This window comes from Dermochelys coriacea, chromosome 10 (assembly GCF_009764565.3).
Source record: "Dermochelys coriacea isolate rDerCor1 chromosome 10, rDerCor1.pri.v4, whole genome shotgun sequence".
Classification (NCBI taxonomy): domain Eukaryota; kingdom Metazoa; phylum Chordata; order Testudines; family Dermochelyidae; genus Dermochelys; species Dermochelys coriacea.
This window is the reverse complement of record NC_050077.1, coordinates 68,361,966-68,381,483: the sequence shown is the minus strand read 5'-3', so window position 1 is coordinate 68,381,483 and position 19,518 is coordinate 68,361,966. Positions and strand designations below refer to the sequence as shown.

Below are 19,518 nucleotides of genomic sequence, written 5' to 3'. Positions count from 1 at the left end.
AAATTTAGAGCTCTTAACCATGCTGTTCTGATATCAAGTTGCTTAAAATTCTGACTGAATGCTGCCCTGTCTCTAAAAGAATTAGTATTCCTGTAATTGCTGATGGCAGCTCTTCACATCTCCCTGGCCTTAGGACTGATCACTGCACAAAAGCTAGAATATTTCAGAGTCACAGTAGAACACATGGAAACAATTTCAGGGTTCATGTACATATTTTAAAAGGAAGTATTAATACAGATCAAAACACAACAGGAAGAGGTTTACCTGGCAGGGCAATCATGTATGTTGCAGGACTGATAACTAACCACTGGCTTCTGACGGTCTTCACATAACGATTCATGCACTTTTTGTTCTTCAGAATTCACACACTTCAGCCTTCTGAAGTGGGTTCCTGAATTCCCACAGGTAGCAGAGCAAGGCCTCCACTCAGCATATTCCCATTTATAGTCTGTCAATAGGAGAAGAAATGCAAATGAAAATTAGTGAGAGAAACCATTATAGATAGTAATTGTGTAGCAAATGTATTTGTGCTACAGCAGTTTCTGTAAGACAGAAGCCGCCATGCTTGTTGTGGAAAAAATCTTAGTTCCTGTCTAACATGTAAGGTCAAATTCTGCCATCAGGTGTGCACATGAACCTCCCAAGGAAGTCAATAGGATCATCGTGTGTGCAGAAGGGCAGAATTTGCTCACAGTAGGAACTGATGAACCTCTTTAAAGGCTTTCATAGCATTCTTTATATAGTGAGCATTAAAAAAGGAAACTGTAAATAATGCTCTCCATGTTTCTTGCTGTTCTGTAAAGAGCCTATTCTGTATAGAGCTTATCAATACTCCAGACCCTTGCATAATTTCAAGATTTAAGAGAATCTTGTCTGGTATAAACTACAGAAAATGTACCTAATGCATAAATAATTAGCCACTAAAGCATATGGCAAGATGAAAAAGAAAAAAGAACCCACTATATTAAAGACTGGTCATCTCCAACAATTATAGCCCTTATATTTGATCACAATTCCAAATGATTTCCTTTCCACCCACCCCCCCCCGCCCCCGTTTTTTGACACTTGGTAAAAGATGAAGTACTATGCAATGTTGACAGATTTTTATGTGATTACAGAAGGAGTCAGATTTTTCTGTAATAACCAAGAATAATTTATAGCTACCAGCTGTATCCACAGCCTCAATCCTACAGCACAGACTGAATTATTTAACTCATTGTTTTTCAGTGTTTCCTAATTACTTCTTTCAGAGTAGCAGCCGTGTTAGTCTGTATTCGCAAAAAGAAAAGGAGTACCGGTGGCACCTTAGAGACTAACAAATTTATTAGAGCATAAGCTTTCGTGAGCTACAGCTCACTTCTTACGAAAGCTTATGCTCTAATAAATTTGTTAGTCTCTAAGGTGCCACCGGTACTCCTTTTCTTTTTGCTAATTACTTCTGGGTTTTTTAAAATAATACCAAAGGGCTTTTTTCAAAGCAGAAATGGTTAAATTTACTGGCTGAACAATGATGGAGAAACTGTATTGTTTGTTTAACTATGATGCCACTGTGCAGCAGTGCCCTCAGTATGACTACTGTACAAAAACCACCAATGAAGTCCTCACATTTTTAAAAAGGTTTGGATACATAAATGATGAACCATCCACATGTGCAATTCTCAAAATCAAAGCTCATGACTGGAAAAAAAATCTCCAGTAAAAATACTGACCAATATCGATATGAAATGTATTGGTAAACAAACAAAATGCGGGCAGACAAAAGACGCCAGATGTCATATACTTAACTAGATCTATACGCAGAACTGGCTGTTTAAAAATAGCCAGAGCCTCGCGAACCAGCTGAGCGGCAGCGAACCAGCGGAGCAGCGGGGACAGCAGAGCAGCTCACAGCAGGAGTTTGCCTGGGACTGGTAAGTATCCGAGTGTGTGTGTTTGCTTGCTGAGGAAGTATCCGAGCGTGTGTTTGCTGGGAGGGAGCCTGAGTGAGTGTCTGATTGGCTGCTAGCCTGCAGGGGGCGGGCATTAGGGTGTCTGTGTGTTTGCGTCAGGGAAGCCTGGCTGTTTAAAAATAGCCAGAGCCTCGCGAACCAGCTGAGCGGCAGCGGAGCAGCGGGGACAGCAGAGCAGCTCACAGCAGGAGTTTGCCTGGGAGTTCGCCTGGAGTGAGCCCAGTGAGGCTTACATCTTGCCAACGTCTCTGAGGAAGCTCATAGTAGGTAGGTGATATGGAAGGGGGGGATTCAGCCGTTGTGACCTGCACTGGATGTGCCATGTTTGTCTTTCTTCCACAGGACAGAAGCGACTTTGTCTGTACAAAGTGCAAGCTGGTCTCCATATTGGAAGAGAAGATTGAAGGTCTGGAGCAACAGGTAACGACCCTGCGTTGTATACGAGAGACTGAGGATTTTCTGGACCAAACTCAGGATAGCCTTCTAGGGGCACAAAGCTCTAAAGATATAGAGCAGGTTGCACAGAGGAGCCAAGAGGCCAGTGAAGAAGCTTGGCAACATGTGACCTCCAGAAGAGGTAAGCGGAATGTCCGGGTTCCAGTAACACAGACACAGGTAACTAACCGCTTTCATGTTCTCTCCACAGGTACCAATGCGGAGAGTGGACCAGATGATATGTCTGGGGGGAGAAAGCGGAAGGAGACTCCGCTGGTTGGGAGGCATGAGATGCGATGTCCTCAGGTTGGGGGTTCCACGACCACCACTCCCAAGAGGAGAAGGCGGGTGGTGGTGGTCGGGGACTCTCTCCTCCGGGGGACTGAGTCATCTATCTGCCGCCCTGACCGGGAAAACCGAGAAGTCTGCTGCTTGCCAGGGGCTAAGATTCGTGATGTGACGGAGAGACTGCCGAGACTCATCAAGCCCTCGGATCGCTACCCCTTCCTGCTTCTCCACGTGGGCACCAATGATACTGCCAAGAATGACCTTGAGCGGATCACTGCGGACTACGTGGCTCTGGGAAGAAGGATAAAGGAGTTGGAGGCGCAAGTGGTGTTCTCGTCCATCCTCCCCGTGGAAGGAAAAGGCCTGGGTAGGGACCGTCGAATCGTGGAGGTCAACGAATGGCTACGCAGGTGGTGTCGGAGAGAAGGCTTTGGATTCTTTGACCATGGGATGGTGTTCCATGAAGGAGGAGTGCTGGGCAGAGACGGGCTCCATCTTACGAAGAGAGGGAAGAACATCTTTGCCAGCAGGCTGGCTAACCTAGTGAGGAGGGCTTTAAACTAGGTTCACCGGGGGAAGGAGACCAAAGCCCTGAGGTAAGTGGGAAAGCGGGATACCGGGAGGAAGCACAGGCAGGAAGGTCTGTGAGGGGAGGGCTCCTGCCTCATACTGGGAATGAGGGGCGATCAACAGGTTATCTCAAGTGCTTATATACAAATGCACAAAGCCTTGGAAACAAGCAGGGAGAACTGGAGGTCCTGGTGATGTCAAGGAATTATGACGTGATTGGAATAACAGAGACTTGGTGGGATAACTCACATGACTGGAGTACAGTCATGGATGGTTATAAACTGTTCAGGAAGGACAGGCAGGGCAGAAAAGGTGGGGGAGTAGCACTGTATGTAAGGGAGCAGTATGACTGCTCAGAGCTCCGGTACGAAACTGTGGAAAAACCTGAGTGTCTCTGGATTAAGTTTAGAAGTGTGTGCAACAAGAGTGATGTCATGGTGGGAGTCTGCTATAGACCACCGGACCAGGGGGATGAGGTGGATGAGGCTTTCTTCCGGCAACTCACGGAAGCTACTAGATCGCATGCCCTGATTCTCATGGGTGACTTTAATTTTCCTGATATCTGCTGGGAGAGCAATACAGCGGTGCATAGACAATCCAGGAAGTTTTTGGAAAGCGTAGGGGACAATTTCCTGGTGCAAGTGCTAGGGGAGCCAACTAGGGGGAGCGCTTTTCTTGACCTGCTGCTCACAAACCGGGTAGAATTAGTGGGGGAAGCAAAAGTGGATGGGAATCTGGGAGGCAGTGACCATGAGTTGGTTGAGTTCAGGATCCTGACGCAGGGAAGAAAGGTAAGCAGCAGGATACGGACCCTGGACTTCAGGAAAGCAGACTTTGACTCCCTCAGGGAACAGATGGCCAGGATCCCCTGGGGGACTAACATGAAAGGGAAGGGAGTCCAGGAGAGCTGGCTGTATTTCAAGGAATCCCTGTTGAGGTTACAGGGACAAACCATCCCGATGAGTCGAAAGAATAGTAAATATGGCAGGCGACCAGCTTGGCTTAATGGTGAAATCCTAGCGGATCTTAAACATAAAAAAGAAGCTTACAAGAAGTGGAAGGTTGGACATATGACCAGGGAAGAGTATAAAAATATTGCTCGGGCATGTAGGAAAGATATCAGGAGGGCCAAATCGCACCTGGAGCTGCAGCTAGCAAGAGATGTCAAGAGTAACAAGAAGGGTTTCTTCAGGTATGTTGGCAACAAGAAGAAAGCCAAGGAAAGTGTGGGCCCCTTACTGAATGAGGGAGGCAAGCTAGTGACAGAGGATGTGGAAAAAGCTAATGTACTCAATGCTTTTTTTGCCTCTGTTTTCACTAACAAGGTCAGCTCCCAGACTGCTGTGCTGGGCAACACAAAATGGGGAAGAGATGGCCAGCCCTCTGTAGAGATAGAGGTGGTTAGGGACTATTTAGAAAAGCTGGACGTGCACAAGTCCATGGGGCCGGACGAATTGCATCCGAGAGTGCTGAAGGAATTGGCGGCTGTGATTGCAGAGCCCTTGGCCATTATCTTTGAAAACTCGTGGCGAACGGGGGAAGTCCCGGATGACTGGAAAAAGGCTAATGTAGTGCCCATCTTTAAAAAAGGGAAGAAGGAGGATCCTGGGAACTACAGGCCGGTCAGCCTCACCTCAGTCCCTGGAAAAATCATGGAGCAGGTCCTCAAAGAATCAATCCTGAAGCACTTAGAGGAGAGGAAAGTGATCAGGAACAGTCAGCATGGATTCACCAAGGGAAGGTCATGCCTGACTAATCTAATCGCCTTTTATGATGAGATTACTGGTTCTGTGGATGAAGGGAAAGCAGTGGATGTATTGTTTCTTGACTTTAGCAAAGCTTTTGACACGGTCTCCCACAGCATTCTTGTCAGCAAGTTAAGGAAGTATGGGCTGGATGAATGCACTATAAGGTGGGTAGAAAGCTGGCTAGATTGTCGGGCTCAACGGGTAGTGATCAATGGCTCCATGTCTAGTTGGCAGCCGGTGTCAAGTGGAGTGCCCCAGGGGTCGGTCCTGGGGCCCGTTTTGTTCAATATCTTCATAAATGATCTGGAGGATGGTGTGGATTGCACTCTCAGCAAATTTGCGGATGATACTAAACTGGGAGGAGTGGTAGATACGCTGGAGGGGAGGGATAGGATACAGAAGGACCTAGACAAATTGGAGGATTGGGCCAAAAGAAATCTAATGAGGTTCAATAAGGATAAGTGCAGGGTCCTGCACTTAGGATGGAAGAATCCAATGCACCGCTACAGACTAGGGACCGAATGGCTCGGCAGCAGTTCTGCGGAAAAGGACCTAGGGGTGACAGTGGACGAGAAGCTGGATATGAGTCAGCAGTGTGCCCTTGTTGCCAAGAAGGCCAATGGCATTTTGGGATGTATAAGTAGGGGCATAGCGAGCAGATCGAGGGACGTGATCGTTCCCCTCTATTCGACACTGGTGAGGCCTCATCTGGAGTACTGTGTCCAGTTTTTGGCCCCACACTACAGGAAGGATGTGGATAAATTGGAAAGAGTACAACGAAGGGCAACAAAAATGATTAGGGGTCTAGAGCACATGACTTATGAGGAGAGGCTGAGGGAGCTGGGATTGTTTAGTCTGCAGAAGAGAAGAATGAGGGGGGATTTGATAGCTGCTTTCAACTACCTGAAAGGGGGTTTCAAAGAGGATGGCTCTAGACTGTTCTCAATGGTAGCAGATGACAGAACGAGGAGTAATGGTCTCAAGTTGCAATGGGGGAGGTTTAGATTGGATATTAGGAAAAACTTTTTCACTAAGAGGGTGGTGAAACACTGGAATGCGTTACCTAGGGAGGTGGTAGAATCTCCTTCCTTAGAGGTTTTTAAGGTCAGGCTTGACAAAGCCCTGGCTGGGATGATTTAACTGGGACTTGGTCCTGCTTTGAGCAGGGGTTGGACTAGATGACCTTCTGGGGTCCCTTCCAACCCTGATATTCTATGATTCTATGAACTCCACTAGCTTCAACATACACACTCATGGACTGAGGGCAGGATATGACCCTCACATGTAATGTTTTCTAATAGTTTTAATAAATTAATACTTAGCTTTACTTTTAATTTCAGCTTTGTCATCAATAGGCCATATTTTGACCATGGATACATTTCTAGTAAAATCACTACACAATTAGATAACTCTGGCTCTGATCCTGCAAGCACTTACATACTAAAGTAGTCCTCATTCACATACACAGTCTAGTGGCAGTCATTGGATTACTCATGCTTATCGAAGTAAAGGATTGCAGGATCACACATTATATCTTCTGTTGATCTTTTGTTCATAAACAGTAAGCCAAATCATATTGCTATCCGTAAAATATGAGCAAGGCCCTTTATTTTCGATTTTTATGTTGTTTAAAATTCCTCAGGAATTTATCAGTGTTTATAATAAAAATTTAAAAAACAGGTGAAAATCAGTGCAAAAAATTAACTTCACAGTTTTCTACATAAACATCAGAATTATTAGGGGACAAGAGGACAACAAAACAGCAACAAATGGAGAAAAGTAGAATACTTCCAACTCAGCTCCCCACTCCAGAATGAGAGATGGCTGCTTGGTAACCTGTATGGACCCCAGGGATTCCCAGAGCCAGCTCCCCACTCAAGAGGGAGAGATGGCAGACTGGTAACCTGTGCAGCCCAGATAACTGACCTGCCATCTCTCTTTCCAGAGCAGGCCTAGAAGTGGAAGAGGTAGAGGAGGCCAGGGAGCCATCTCACACTGCCTTCTCCACCTCTTCTGCTTTCAGGATCACTCCAGAAGGAGAGATGGCAGCCCAGAATTATTTGAATTGCTTAGGTTACCGAGTCACCATCTTCCCTTCTGGAGCAGGGAGCCGGGTCTGGCAAGTTCCAGCCCTTCTTTTTTTGAGGAGCTGAGCACTGACATATACATACATATGCCTACATATACATGTACCTCTACCTAATGTAATGTACTGGATTTTTTTTAACATAAGCAGTATTCTCATGTTCTTGAGTGGTCCAAAATTCACGTGAAAATTGGTAAAAAAAAGCCATAATATCTTTTGTAACCCCTGGGGGGTTTTGGTTAAAAAATAATCAGTAAAAACTGAAAATGAAAGGCGTTGTACATGAGATATATGATAAATAACTGATTCCAATTTTCAAAAACATTTGCTTTTAAAATCCCTTTAGAATTCTCCTGTTATTGAGTTATTGGGTGAGAATTTCAAAAATGTCTAAGGGAGGCAGGTGCCTAACTCCCAAACTTTCAATGGGACTTGGGTACATAGCTTTCTTAGATGCTTTTCAAAATCACACTCCCTACTCTTATTATTTATTATTCAATATGAATGAATTATAGGGCACATTGAAGAGCCATTATGAACATTATGAACTTCACAATAAAGTGTTTGCAGATGGGGTCTACTCTCCTGTAAGCACGTATGTAAGGTATCTCTCTAACACCCTCTCTCTCTAAGGCCCCATTCCTACACTCTTCAGAGTAGCAGACGTGTTAGTCTGTATTCGCAAAAAAGAAAAGGAGTACTTGTGGCATCTTAGAGACTAACAAATTTATTTGAGCATAAGCTTTCGTGAGCTACAGCTCACTTCATCCACCCCCCACTGTTCCTCAGACATTCTTGTTAACTGCTGGAAATGGCCCACCTTGATTATCACTACAAAAGGTTTTCCTCCTTTCCCCCCTCCTTCCTGCTGGTGATAGCTCATCTTAAGTGATCACTCTTCTTACAGTGTGTATGATAAAACCCATTGTTTCATGTTCTCTGTGTGTGTATATAAATCTCCCCACTGTATTTTCCACCGAATGCATCCGATGAAGTGAGCTGTAGCTCACGAAAGCTTATGCTCAAATAAATTTGTTAGTCTCTAAGGTGCCACAAGTACTCCTTTTCTTTATTCCTATACTCTGTAGCTAAATGAAGCTAATGGGGCTCTGTACACGCACATATCACAATGCAGGATCAGGGCCTTGCTGCTTACTCTTAAAAATTTAAGATAGCTTAAAATATAACATTGCCTTGGTATCTGCAGTATTTTCCAGGTATGACCTATAGTAAATACAGAGTAGTATAGTAATACGGCCAGTACTGAGGTTACCCTATCTATTTATTAAAGGCAAACTGGTACATTTAAGGGAAACCACTGGAATAGATTTAACATCATATTACCAATGAAATGTTAATATTCTAATTAATATCTTTTCATACACATTCTAAATCATCTAATATTTACAATCTTTATCCCAAAGACTATTTTGCTAGTTAGATAGTACTATCAAGATGATAATATATATGGCCTGTTGAAGCAGAAGTTTGTGTATGATTGGCCTGATTTAATATCTGTGTAACATATCAAGTCACTGAATTGATCAGTATTATCTTAGCTTTTTGATGACATATTATAAAATAAATTAATAAAACGAGCATTCACATCAAATTCAAGGCCTTGATCCTGCAAACATGTATGTACCTGCTTAACTTTAATTGATTGAAATGGGACTACTCACATAGATAAAGTTGAGTATAAACATTAGTGTTTACAGAACTGGGGGCTTAATACTTTATATATAAAAATAAGCAATAGAGCAATAAAATTCTCAAAACATTAGGGAGAAATATTATTAAAAAGTAAGAATTTGTCATAGAACTTTCAACAAACCTTCCTTCTTGACATTTACCCAAACAGACAATGGCTTTACACTAGTTGAAGTCCAACATCTGTATTGTCCAGCAAATTGACCAGACACAGTGTTCACCTCTAGGATACGTCCCCCAACCAAGGCTCTATATACCAAGTCTTTAACTTCCTCAACCGGACGATTTCTGAAGAACCAACGAATCATGTTTCTGTGATTAGGATGCACTGGACAACCTAGAAATCAATGGAATTTTAGTATTTTTTCTAAGTTTAATGTATATATTGTGATATCTGTGTTTTCTATTTGTGCACCGGTGTGTGGAAGCTTCCCGCAGTATAAGTAAAAAGACGGGTATGTATTAATTTACAAAAGTCTGAGGTAAGGCAAAACTAGTCTCAAGTGCTCCCAGGTGAGCTATCTTCCACTTAAGCTAAAGTGGAGGCTCTTTTGTATATTTTCCACAATAATTTACATTCTCCCTCCACTTTAAGTGAGAGTTTATTATGTTCTTTATGAACCATAGGTGAAACCCTGACTCCATTTAAGTCAATGGTAAAACTCCCATTGACTTTGACGGAGTCAGGATTTCACTCCAAGACTGTGAACCATGTTTAAACGTGGCTTAAACGTTGCTGCATACCACTTTATAGAAACAGACAAGAATGGAAACAGACATATTAATTTAGATGGAGAACTCAAAATCAAGTCTACAGTCCAGGTCGATCTCTCACAGTTTTCAAGGACAGCTCAAAGAGAAACTTCACTATTCAGTCCAGTGATGATTCATTTAGATAGACCCTGTGATACACAGTTACCATTTTAAAAACGGTTTTTGAAAAATTCCTTATATAAAAATTAGACTCCATCATTTCTTACTTTCTCCCGCCTCAGTAAAAATCTGGGAGAGCAAATAGCATGTCCTGATGGCTAACAAATCAGGGCTCTGACAAACCAAGGCAGAAGTAAAGACCATGACCCATTGGAAAATTGGAAGAACCCTCAATATTTCAACAGGAATGTGGTGAACCCCTCACAATGACAAAATTTGGCTGAAAACAATAAATCGGTTTAGCATGCAATCATGATATATTGGCACAGCTAAATTTACATACAGGATCTACACTAAATAGTAAGATGGCTGTGAGCAACTAAGAACCAACAAAATAAAATCACTTATATGTCTGTTATATCTTTATTGTTTCTCCTCCCGTTTTGTTTCTATATTTTTAAGTTTTAAAAATCAGTCCTGAACTACTAGTGCCTTTCTTTGTCAGGTGGTACAATTTTTAACAGCAGTTATGATAATGTTGGAGAATTCACTGCGGACTATAACACAGCACCATTGCTTCTTCCATCACAATGCACCACAGTTGGGGCAGTGTAGAATGCGGTGACAAGGCAGAGTTTCAGGACATCCTCCAGTCCCTGATTGCAGATGTTTCTCAAGAGATAAAAACAGATACTTCTAGGGGTTTAGTCTTTGTGATAGGGCCATCCTAATCATGTCCTTTCCATTTTAATAAAATTATTACTAACAAAACTTTTAATTCTAACAAGAATGAAGCCAAGGTAACATACCTATCCTTAGCAGATCACCACGTATCACACTAGTATTTGTACCAATTCCAGATGCCATCAGGACACGCTTCCTCCTGCTACCTTTTGTTGATACAGTGTTAGTCTCTGGAAACTTTTGTTCTGGAAAACAATGCATTATAATACTTGATAAAAAGATATTTACAAGGATGATTTTGATCAAATTATCCAATGTTCTATTTATGAAAAGGAAGAATTATAGTATTTTGGAACTCTTTAGGACCATCATCTTGTATATTAATGCACCGGAACACAAAAACCATCTCTCTTTCTTTTAGAGGCTTTTCAGAGTAACATTTATAACTGACCCTCATTCAAAATTTCATCTTTTAACAAAACAACCCTGTAATCCTTCCATTGTAATAAACCATTTATTTACCAAAACTTTGGCCTTGTTTATTGTTTCTCATGACAATGCCATTTATCATTTCATTATCAGACATTCATATAAAGCAATTTTTTAAAACCCTCTCATTGGAGTCAGGTCAACTTCTTGGTTCCTTCTGATGGAAATATGACAAATTGTTAAAATAATAAAAAGAAATCTCTTAAAAATCTGCTCTGCCTGGTAGAGGTTGCATAATATGGATGGAATTATATGCCTGTCACTATAGTAACTTCTTTTTTCACATTAATGCCAGAATAACTGCAAAAAACTTGGTCAATCTGTCAATAACGCATGTCAATTACAGGATTAAATATTTCTCCAAACACATCCCTATCCATTCTAAGAACAACACTTTATAAGCAAAATGGTTTGTCATTGCTTGTGAATGATGAACTATGATTTAACACTTACCAAATAAGTAAAGGACAGATGTGGCTACTGCTTTTCCAAGAGCACTGGCTGCTGTGCAAGTATATGTTCCTGCATTTTCAAATGAAACATTCCGCAGAAATAAGGACCCATTCAAAAGCAAGAAAGAATTGTTTCGTAGGGATTCTTTCTTCTTAAGCCACGTTACTTTCGGTTGGGGAACACCTTAAAAAGGCGAATAATAAAAATGCTGATTACCTTATATAAATCTTGGGTTTTATCTTTTGCACGGCTGCCCTTCACTGTAGTATCTAAGTGCCTTGAGTTCTAATGTCATTTTTCAGACAGCGCAATCTAAAACAACAGCAGTTTTAACAAAATAAGCACATTTTTGCATTCACAACAAAACATCCTCAAATAGGTAGTTCTCATTTATAATACTCTGTTCTAGTAGTATTTCAGCACAGAGCAGCAATGAAAGGTTAAGCACTCAAGGGATGCTAACATAACGGCTTTACAAATGATTGTCAATCCTTAGAAAGTAATATATTACAATTTAAGGGCCTAAGCTCTATATCAATGTTCAAGTGATTATTCCCACTGGATGACATGAGACTGCTCACATGAATAAGGACTACTCATGTAAAGGTTTGCAGGATCAGGTCCTTATTTTGAATAGCATCCTTTACACAAACTACATTCCAGAACAAATCACAGGATAAAATAAAGTTACAACATTTTAAAAACAAAAGCAGAGAAAGAGAGAGTAATTAGGAGGCATAGTGTACACCTGGGGCGAAATATACATATATTTGCACATGAGATTTGAGAATAGATGGGTACCAAGAATACAAGAAGGCTGTTCCATATAACAGGAGCTGCAGAGATTACTTGTATCAGCAGCACGTGAAGGGATAGAGAGGGGAACAGTTTGACATAGAACCTCAATCATTAACATTCTTATTTGTTGTGCTGCAGAAGGCTAACTGTATTCTAGCTGCTTTTTAATTAAAATTCTGTCATCTTTCCTATTATAACCATTAACTTCCAAGAATTCACTCTTGTCTGATACTTGACATCCCAAGTGTCAAACTATGATTTTTTTTTCTTTTAAAGGAGTGATGTTTGTCAATCAAACAGCATTATCAATACTGGATGCTTTCTAAAGTTTCTCCTATCCCCAAACATTTGCCTTTAAATGGAAATTTTGCAAGCCATTAATTTCAGCACATTAAAAGCACTTTGTTGCTGGCTCTTCATGCCAGCTGCTGGATCACGGGCATTCTTCTGAAGTCCCAAAGGTCCAGTGAAATCATACTGAATCACTCTGTCATTTCTAGCACAATGGCCAACCCGAGAGGGGCACTAAGCATGATGCACATGAAACAGGCATGAAGAAGCTAAATTGTCTTTTGCGCAGTGTTTTCTTGCCTAACAACATTTATCACTGGCCATTTAAGGATATTATAATGGGTGGACCTACCTGATTATGTGGGACATTTGGAAATATTAACCATATTGAATGCTAATTCAGTCCCCTTTCTTCACAGATCATTGTGTGGTATTGCTTTACAGATTATGTCTTCATGATGTGGAATGGCCCTTAAGAAGAACTTTAACAATTCAATCACTGGCTTAGTACTTTCAATGCACACCTCACATTTTTCCTCCAGTTTAATAGAAACCAGATATATTTTTTGGATTCAGCTATTTCACTGAAGGAAAATGTTCCTCACACCAATTTGTCTAGAAAGCCACCAGACAGAAACACCCTTCCACATTATCAGATATTAAAGCTAGACAATTTAGCAACTAGTAAAAGTGTTTTTAGGTTCAAAAGATTGTGTATCACTGAACAAAATGGCACAAAACAAGCTATGGACTGTAGAGTGCACAAGTGTCCAAAATCTGAAGTTATCTTTCAACTTTTCCAGAAGAAGTTTGACACCATTTTGAGAAATCCTGCTGGGATTAGGAAGAGCTCCTGTTTTAAGTGTCCTTTTTGTAATTAACCCAAACTTTCTGGCTAACATGAATCCTTCTCAGACAATAATGGGCCTGAAATGGGCCAGTTTAAATCAGAGAGAGTGTTATTTGTTTGATTCACTAAGGCCTATGGGACATTGCTCTCAACACAACATGCACACACACACAGACACACACACACACACTGTCCAAAATGTACCCAATTCCTAGCTTTATCTGTATTCTTAATTTAAATAAAATATAAACCACAAAGCACAATCTAAGCTTTCTTACAAGCTAGTCTTGTTCCTACGGTTTCTCCCTTGAGGTCACTCTGTCCCTGCGCGTCATTCTTTCCAACCCTCATTGGGTACATCTACATAGAGAGTGGTAGCCTGTGGCAGCGAGTCTCAGAGTCAGGTTAACAGACTTGGGCTGCCGGGGCTTGGGCTACCGTGCTAAAACTAGCTGTGGATTTGTTGCGATGTGGGCTTTGAAGCCTAGGGAGGGGAGTAGATTTCAAAGCCCAAGCCACAACATCCAAGACTTTTAGGGCCTGAACTGGAGCAAGTGAGCTCCCCCGGCCTGGGCTCCAAAATAAACAAGGAGTCTGAAGAACAGTCCTGCCTCTTCTTGCGGATCCCAAACACACACTTTGTAAATCAATTGGAATTATTAGTAAATAATCCTTCTTTCTGCTTCATCGGCCTCTGTGAATTTCTGCCCAGCGAAGACTAGCAAGCAGTACTGCCCATGCTGGGAGATGGGCCGAGTTCCTCAAGTGAATAAAGATTGAAGCACCGATTTTTCAAACCCTGCCCCTCACAAGGAGTATGGGGCTAAGGAGTAAACAAAGCTTCACGTGGCTGTTTTGCAGTTTACCCCCAATAGAAATGCACAATTATCCTTAAATCTGCTCCGTAATGTCACCATGAGGGAAAACGTATGAAGAAAATCTAACGTCTTTAAAAATATAATCTAATCTGGGACAATGAACACTATTATGCACAAATCATGATTACATAGTATCACTACAGTGCAGAGCTGAGGTTGTTTGAATTCCTTTACTGTTCATTTCCTCAACATGTTTGGATTTCTTTTAAGGTTAACCTTAGCTCTGAATTTCCTGGGATGATAATATTTGCTTTGCAGATAACTGCAACATCCCTGTAATGTATTTTACCTTAAATTACTGATCGATACTTGTGTGTATGTTGTGTTTTTATCTGGAAATTGATAATAATTAAGCTTACCTCTGATACAGAATGTGTTTATATTACATTTAGTTCAGTTGGCCTCCTTGAGGCCATTTTGGGGCTCTTCCCCTAGTTTTTGCATTTAATATTCTTTTTTCGTTTCCCCCAATCTTCTTATTAACTGAAAAATGATCCTTCTGTGAGTGGGGCTGAGGGCTACTGGGCTATTTGGTTAAGGGTGGTTGGATTTGCCCTTGGGCTGTCTTTCTTGTTCTTTTAAACACTGAATGGCAGCACCTGCATTACAGCCAAGCTAACTGCAGTAAAGACATTCCCGTAGGGCAGTGGTTCTCAGCCTATGGGCTGTTTGTGGCTCAATCAGCACACAGCTATGGCCCATGAGACATAGAATCATAGAATCATAGAATCATAGAATATCAGGGTTGGAAGGGACCCCAGAAGGTCATCTAGTCCAACCCCCTGCTCAAAGCAGGACCAAGTCCCAGTTAAATCATCCCAGCCAGGGCTTTGTCAAGCCTGACCTTAAAAACCTCTAAGGAAGGAGATTCTACCACCTCCCTAGGTAACGCATTCCAGTGTTTCACCACCCTCTTAGTGAAAAAGTTTTTCCTAATATCCAATCTAAACCTCCCCCATTGCAACTTGAGACCATTACTCCTCGTTCTGTCATCTGCTACCATTGAGAACAGTCTAGAGCCATCCTCTTTGAAACCCCCTTTCAGGTAGTTGAAAGCAGCTATCAAATCCCCCCTCATTCTTCTCTTCTGCAGACTAAACAATCCCAGCTCCCTCAGCCTCTCCTCATAAGTCATGTGCTCTAGACCCCTAATCATTTTCGTTGCCCTTCGTTGTACTCTTTCCAATTTATCCACATCCTTCCTGTAGTGTGGGGCCCAAAACTGGACACAGTACTCCAGATGAGGCCTCACCAGTGTCGAATAGAGGGGAACGATCACGTCCCTCGATCTGCTCGCTATGCCCCTACTTATACATCCCAAAATGCCATTGGCCTTCTTGGCAACAAGGGCACACTGCTGACTCATATCCAGCTTCTCGTCCACTGTCACCCCTAGGTCCTTTTCCGCAGAACTGCTGCCGAGCCATTCGGTCCCTAGTCTGTAGCGGTGCATTGGATTCTTCCATCCTAAGTGCAGGACCCTGCACTTATCCTTATTGAACCTCATTAGATTTCTTTTGGCCCAATCCTCCAATTTGTCTAGGTCCTTCTGTATCCTATCCCTCCCCTCCAGCGTATCTACCACTCCTCCCAGTTTAGTATCATCCGCAAATTTGCTGAGAGTGCAATCCACACCATCCTCCAGATCATTTATGAAGATATTGAACAAAACGGGCCCCAGGACCGACCCCTGGGGCACTCCACTTGACACCGGCTGCCAACTAGACATGGAGCCATTGATCACTACCCGTTGAGCCCGACAATCTAGCCAGCTTTCTACCCACCTTATAGTGCATTCATCCAGCCCATACTTCCTTAACTTGCTGACAAGAATGCTGTGGGAGACCGTGTCAAAAGCTTTGCTAAAGTCAAGAAACAATACATCCACTGCTTTCCCTTCATCCACAGAACCAGTAATCTCATCATAAAAGGCGATTAGATTAGTCAGGCATGACCTTCCCTTGGTGAATCCATGCTGACTGTTCCTGATCACTTTCCTCTCCTCTAAGTGCTTCAGGATTGATTCTTTGAGGACCTGCTCCATGATTTTTCCAGGGACTGAGGTGAGGCTGACCGGCCTGTAGTTCCCAGGATCCTCCTTCTTCCCTTTTTTAAAGATGGGCACTACATTAGCCTTTTTCCAGTCATCCGGGACTTCCCCCGTTCGCCACGAGTTTTCAAAGATAATGGCCAAGGGCTCTGCAATCACAGCCGCCAATTCCTTCAGCACTCTCGGATGCAATTCGTCCGGCCCCATGGACTTGTGCACGTCCAGCTTTTCTAAATAGTCCCTAACCACCTCTATCTCTACAGAGGGCTGGCCATCTCTTCCCCATTTTGTGTTGCCCAGCACAGCAGTCTGGGAGCTGACCTTGTTAGTGAAAACAGAAGCAAAAAAAGCATTGAGTACATTAGCTTTTTCCACATCCTCTGTCACTAGCTTGCCTCCCTCATTCAGTAAGGGGCCCACACTTTCCTTGGCTTTCTTCTTGTTGCCAACATACCTGAAGAAACCCTTCTTGTTACTCTTGACATCTCTTGCTAGCTGCAGCTCCAGGTGCGATTTGGCCCTCCTGATATCTTTCCTACATGCCCGAGCAATATTTTTATACTCTTCCCTGGTCATATGTCCAACCTTCCACTTCTTGTAAGCTTCTTTTTTATGTTTAAGATCCGCTAGGATTTCACCATTAAGCCAAGCTGGTCGCCTGCCATATTTACTATTCTTTCAACTTACATCCTCAGGGCCATACAGGTAGCTGATATACTGTGTGGATGTGGCCCACAATAACACATAGCAAGCTGCATACGCAGCCTACAGTTGTAAATAGGTTGAGAATCACTGCCTTAAGGTATAACTACACAGCAAAGAAAAACCCGAGGCTGGCCTGTGCCAGCCAACTCGGGCTCACAGGGCTCAGGCTGTGGGACTGTTTCATTGCTATGTAGGCTTCTGGGCTCAGGCTGGAGCCTAGGCTCTAGTTTTCAAATCCTGCTATGTCTCTGTCATACTATTCTGATGGTGACCAGAGGCCATAGAGGACATGGAGCAGGGCAGGGCAGTGCAGGGCCAGTGTATGCTGCTGTGCTCCACCATTCAGAGCAGCCCATAGGCTGCAAAGTCAGGTTGCTGTAAATTAGAGCAGCCTCATACTCCATTCCTTGGTGCAGCCCAGAATCTGGGAAGCATAAAGATGGCATAAAGCTTTCCAGGCTGTGCCTTATGAGATGTGTATCCAGAGACATGAAGCAATCTGTCCAGAAATTGGTTTTTATTGTATGATGCTTTCAGGTCTGGAGATATGCATCCTACAAATGGATTAAAGAAACAAGAGAAAAATATAAAGCAACCCTTTGAACTGCTCCTTTACTTTCTCATAGTGTCCCCTGGCCACTCTTTGCTCTTGGGTAAGGAAGCATGCACATTGTAAGCTGTTTTGTAGCCCTTCAGTTTATCTGTATGTTCATGGTTCCAGTGACAGATCTATTTCTGCCCTGCCTCTCACTCAAGACACTGAGTTCTTGCACACACTGTGATTTCTCAAATTCCTATCAGTAGAAACTTTGACTTTTGGAAAATTCTCTCGAAAAACTGTTTTTAGAAGTGCATTTACCTTTTGCACGTAGCCTACATTCAACAGTGCCTTAAATACAATCCTTTCTCTCAAGATTACACACAGTGCCAGAGCTAATTCAAACCTCATTTTTACACTTTTGTTGATTAGCCTTTCATTATGTAGCTTCCCTCTAATTTGACTTCAAAAACTACCCCATATTTAATACTAATGCGTTGAGATATTACTTTTATTTTTGTTTTTATGCTGCATAACGGACTGTCATAAATATAAAGGGAAGGGTAAACACCTTTAAAATCCCTCCTGTCCAGAGGAAAAATCCTTTCACTTGTAAAGGGTTAAGAAGTAGGATAACCTCGCTGCCACCATGTCACGGTTCCTTCCCCACTCTGAACTCTAGGGTACAGATGTGGGGACCTGCATGAAAACCTCCTAAGCTTACTTTTACCAGCTTAGGTTAAAACTTCCCCAAGGTACAAACTGTTTTACCCTTTGCCCTTGGACTTCCACTGCCACCACCAAACGTGTCACCAGGTTTATTTTTGAGAAAGCTTTGTTTGGAAACGTCTTTCCCCGCAAAATCCTCACCAAAACCTTGCACCCCCCTGCCTCAGGAAGGCTTGATAAAAATCCTCACCAATTTGCATAGGTGACCACAGACCCAAACCCTTGGATCTTAAGAACAATGAAAAAAGCATTCAATTTCTTACAAGATGAATTTTAATATAAGAAAAGGTAAAAAGAATCACCTCTGTAAAATCAGGATGGTAAATACCTTACAGGGTAATTAGATTCAAAACAGAGAATCCCTCTAGGCAAAACCTTAAGTTACAAGAAAGACACAAAGACAGGAATATCCATTCTATTCAACACAGCCTATTTCCTGAGCCATTTAAAGAAATCATAATCTAACGCATATTTAGCTAGATTACTTACTAAATTCTAAGACTCCATTCCTGATCTGTCCCGGGCAAAAGCATCACACAGACAGAGAAAGCCTTTGTTTCTCCCTCCCTCCAGCTTTGAAAGTATCTTGTCTCCTCATTGGTCATTGTGGTCAGGTGCCAGCGAGGTTATCCTAGCTTCTTAACCCCTTACAGGTGACAGGATTTTTCCTCTGGCCAGGAGGGATTTTAAAGGTGTTTACCCTTCCCTTTATATTTATGACACGAACGAACTATCATCAGGTTTTGTGAACAGCTGGGCAATGCATACTGATTTCTCCCATTCCTCCCGTGACAGGGCTCTTACAGTACTACTTTAAGAAGCACTGAATCAGCTGCCCAGAGGATTGTTCACATACTCAGGATGTGGTACACAACATGGCACAGAAATCAAGAGCTGCCTTTCCTAGAAAGAATAGTTAAGGCTTGTGTTTTACCCTTTAGAAGCTCATGTAAAGAAGCTTTAAAAGTTATTATAAATATTAAGAAGGTTTCTTTGCCAAACTAGTAATAGGACTATGTGGAGGTTTTCCCTCTTAGCAGTGACAAACTGAACAGAAGCCAAAATGTTATATAACCCTATTTGGTTAAGTAGGACTTAAGTGGTACCTAGCCCTCTGCACAGGAGTGAATTTCACCTTGTGGATCTGATTCTCATATTCACAAAGGGTCATTAACTGGGCCTTTAAAAAAGCATAAATTATATTTACTCCCGTTTAGGGCCTCTTTACATTCCCAGAATGGTGTAAAGCAGGGGTGGGCAAACTTTTTGGCCTGAGGGCCACATCGGGGTTGCAAAACTGTATGGAGGGCCAGGTAGGGAAGGCTGTGCCTCCCCAAACAGCCTGGCCCCAGTCCCCTATATGCCCCCTCCCACTTTCCACCCCTTGACTGCCC

General features: G+C 42.4%; 1 protein-coding gene across 1 annotated transcript in view; it reads right to left on the bottom strand.

Moving 5' to 3' along the window:
- Positions 1 to 19,518, bottom strand: part of ADAMTSL3 (ADAMTS like 3) — a 308,922-nt gene that overhangs the window by 13,120 nt on the left and 276,284 nt on the right. The window contains 4 exon segments of the mRNA XM_038420609.2: positions 265 to 448; positions 8,911 to 9,123; positions 10,469 to 10,588; positions 11,286 to 11,468. Of these exon segments, the coding sequence (XP_038276537.1) occupies positions 265 to 448; positions 8,911 to 9,123; positions 10,469 to 10,588; positions 11,286 to 11,468 (700 nt within the window).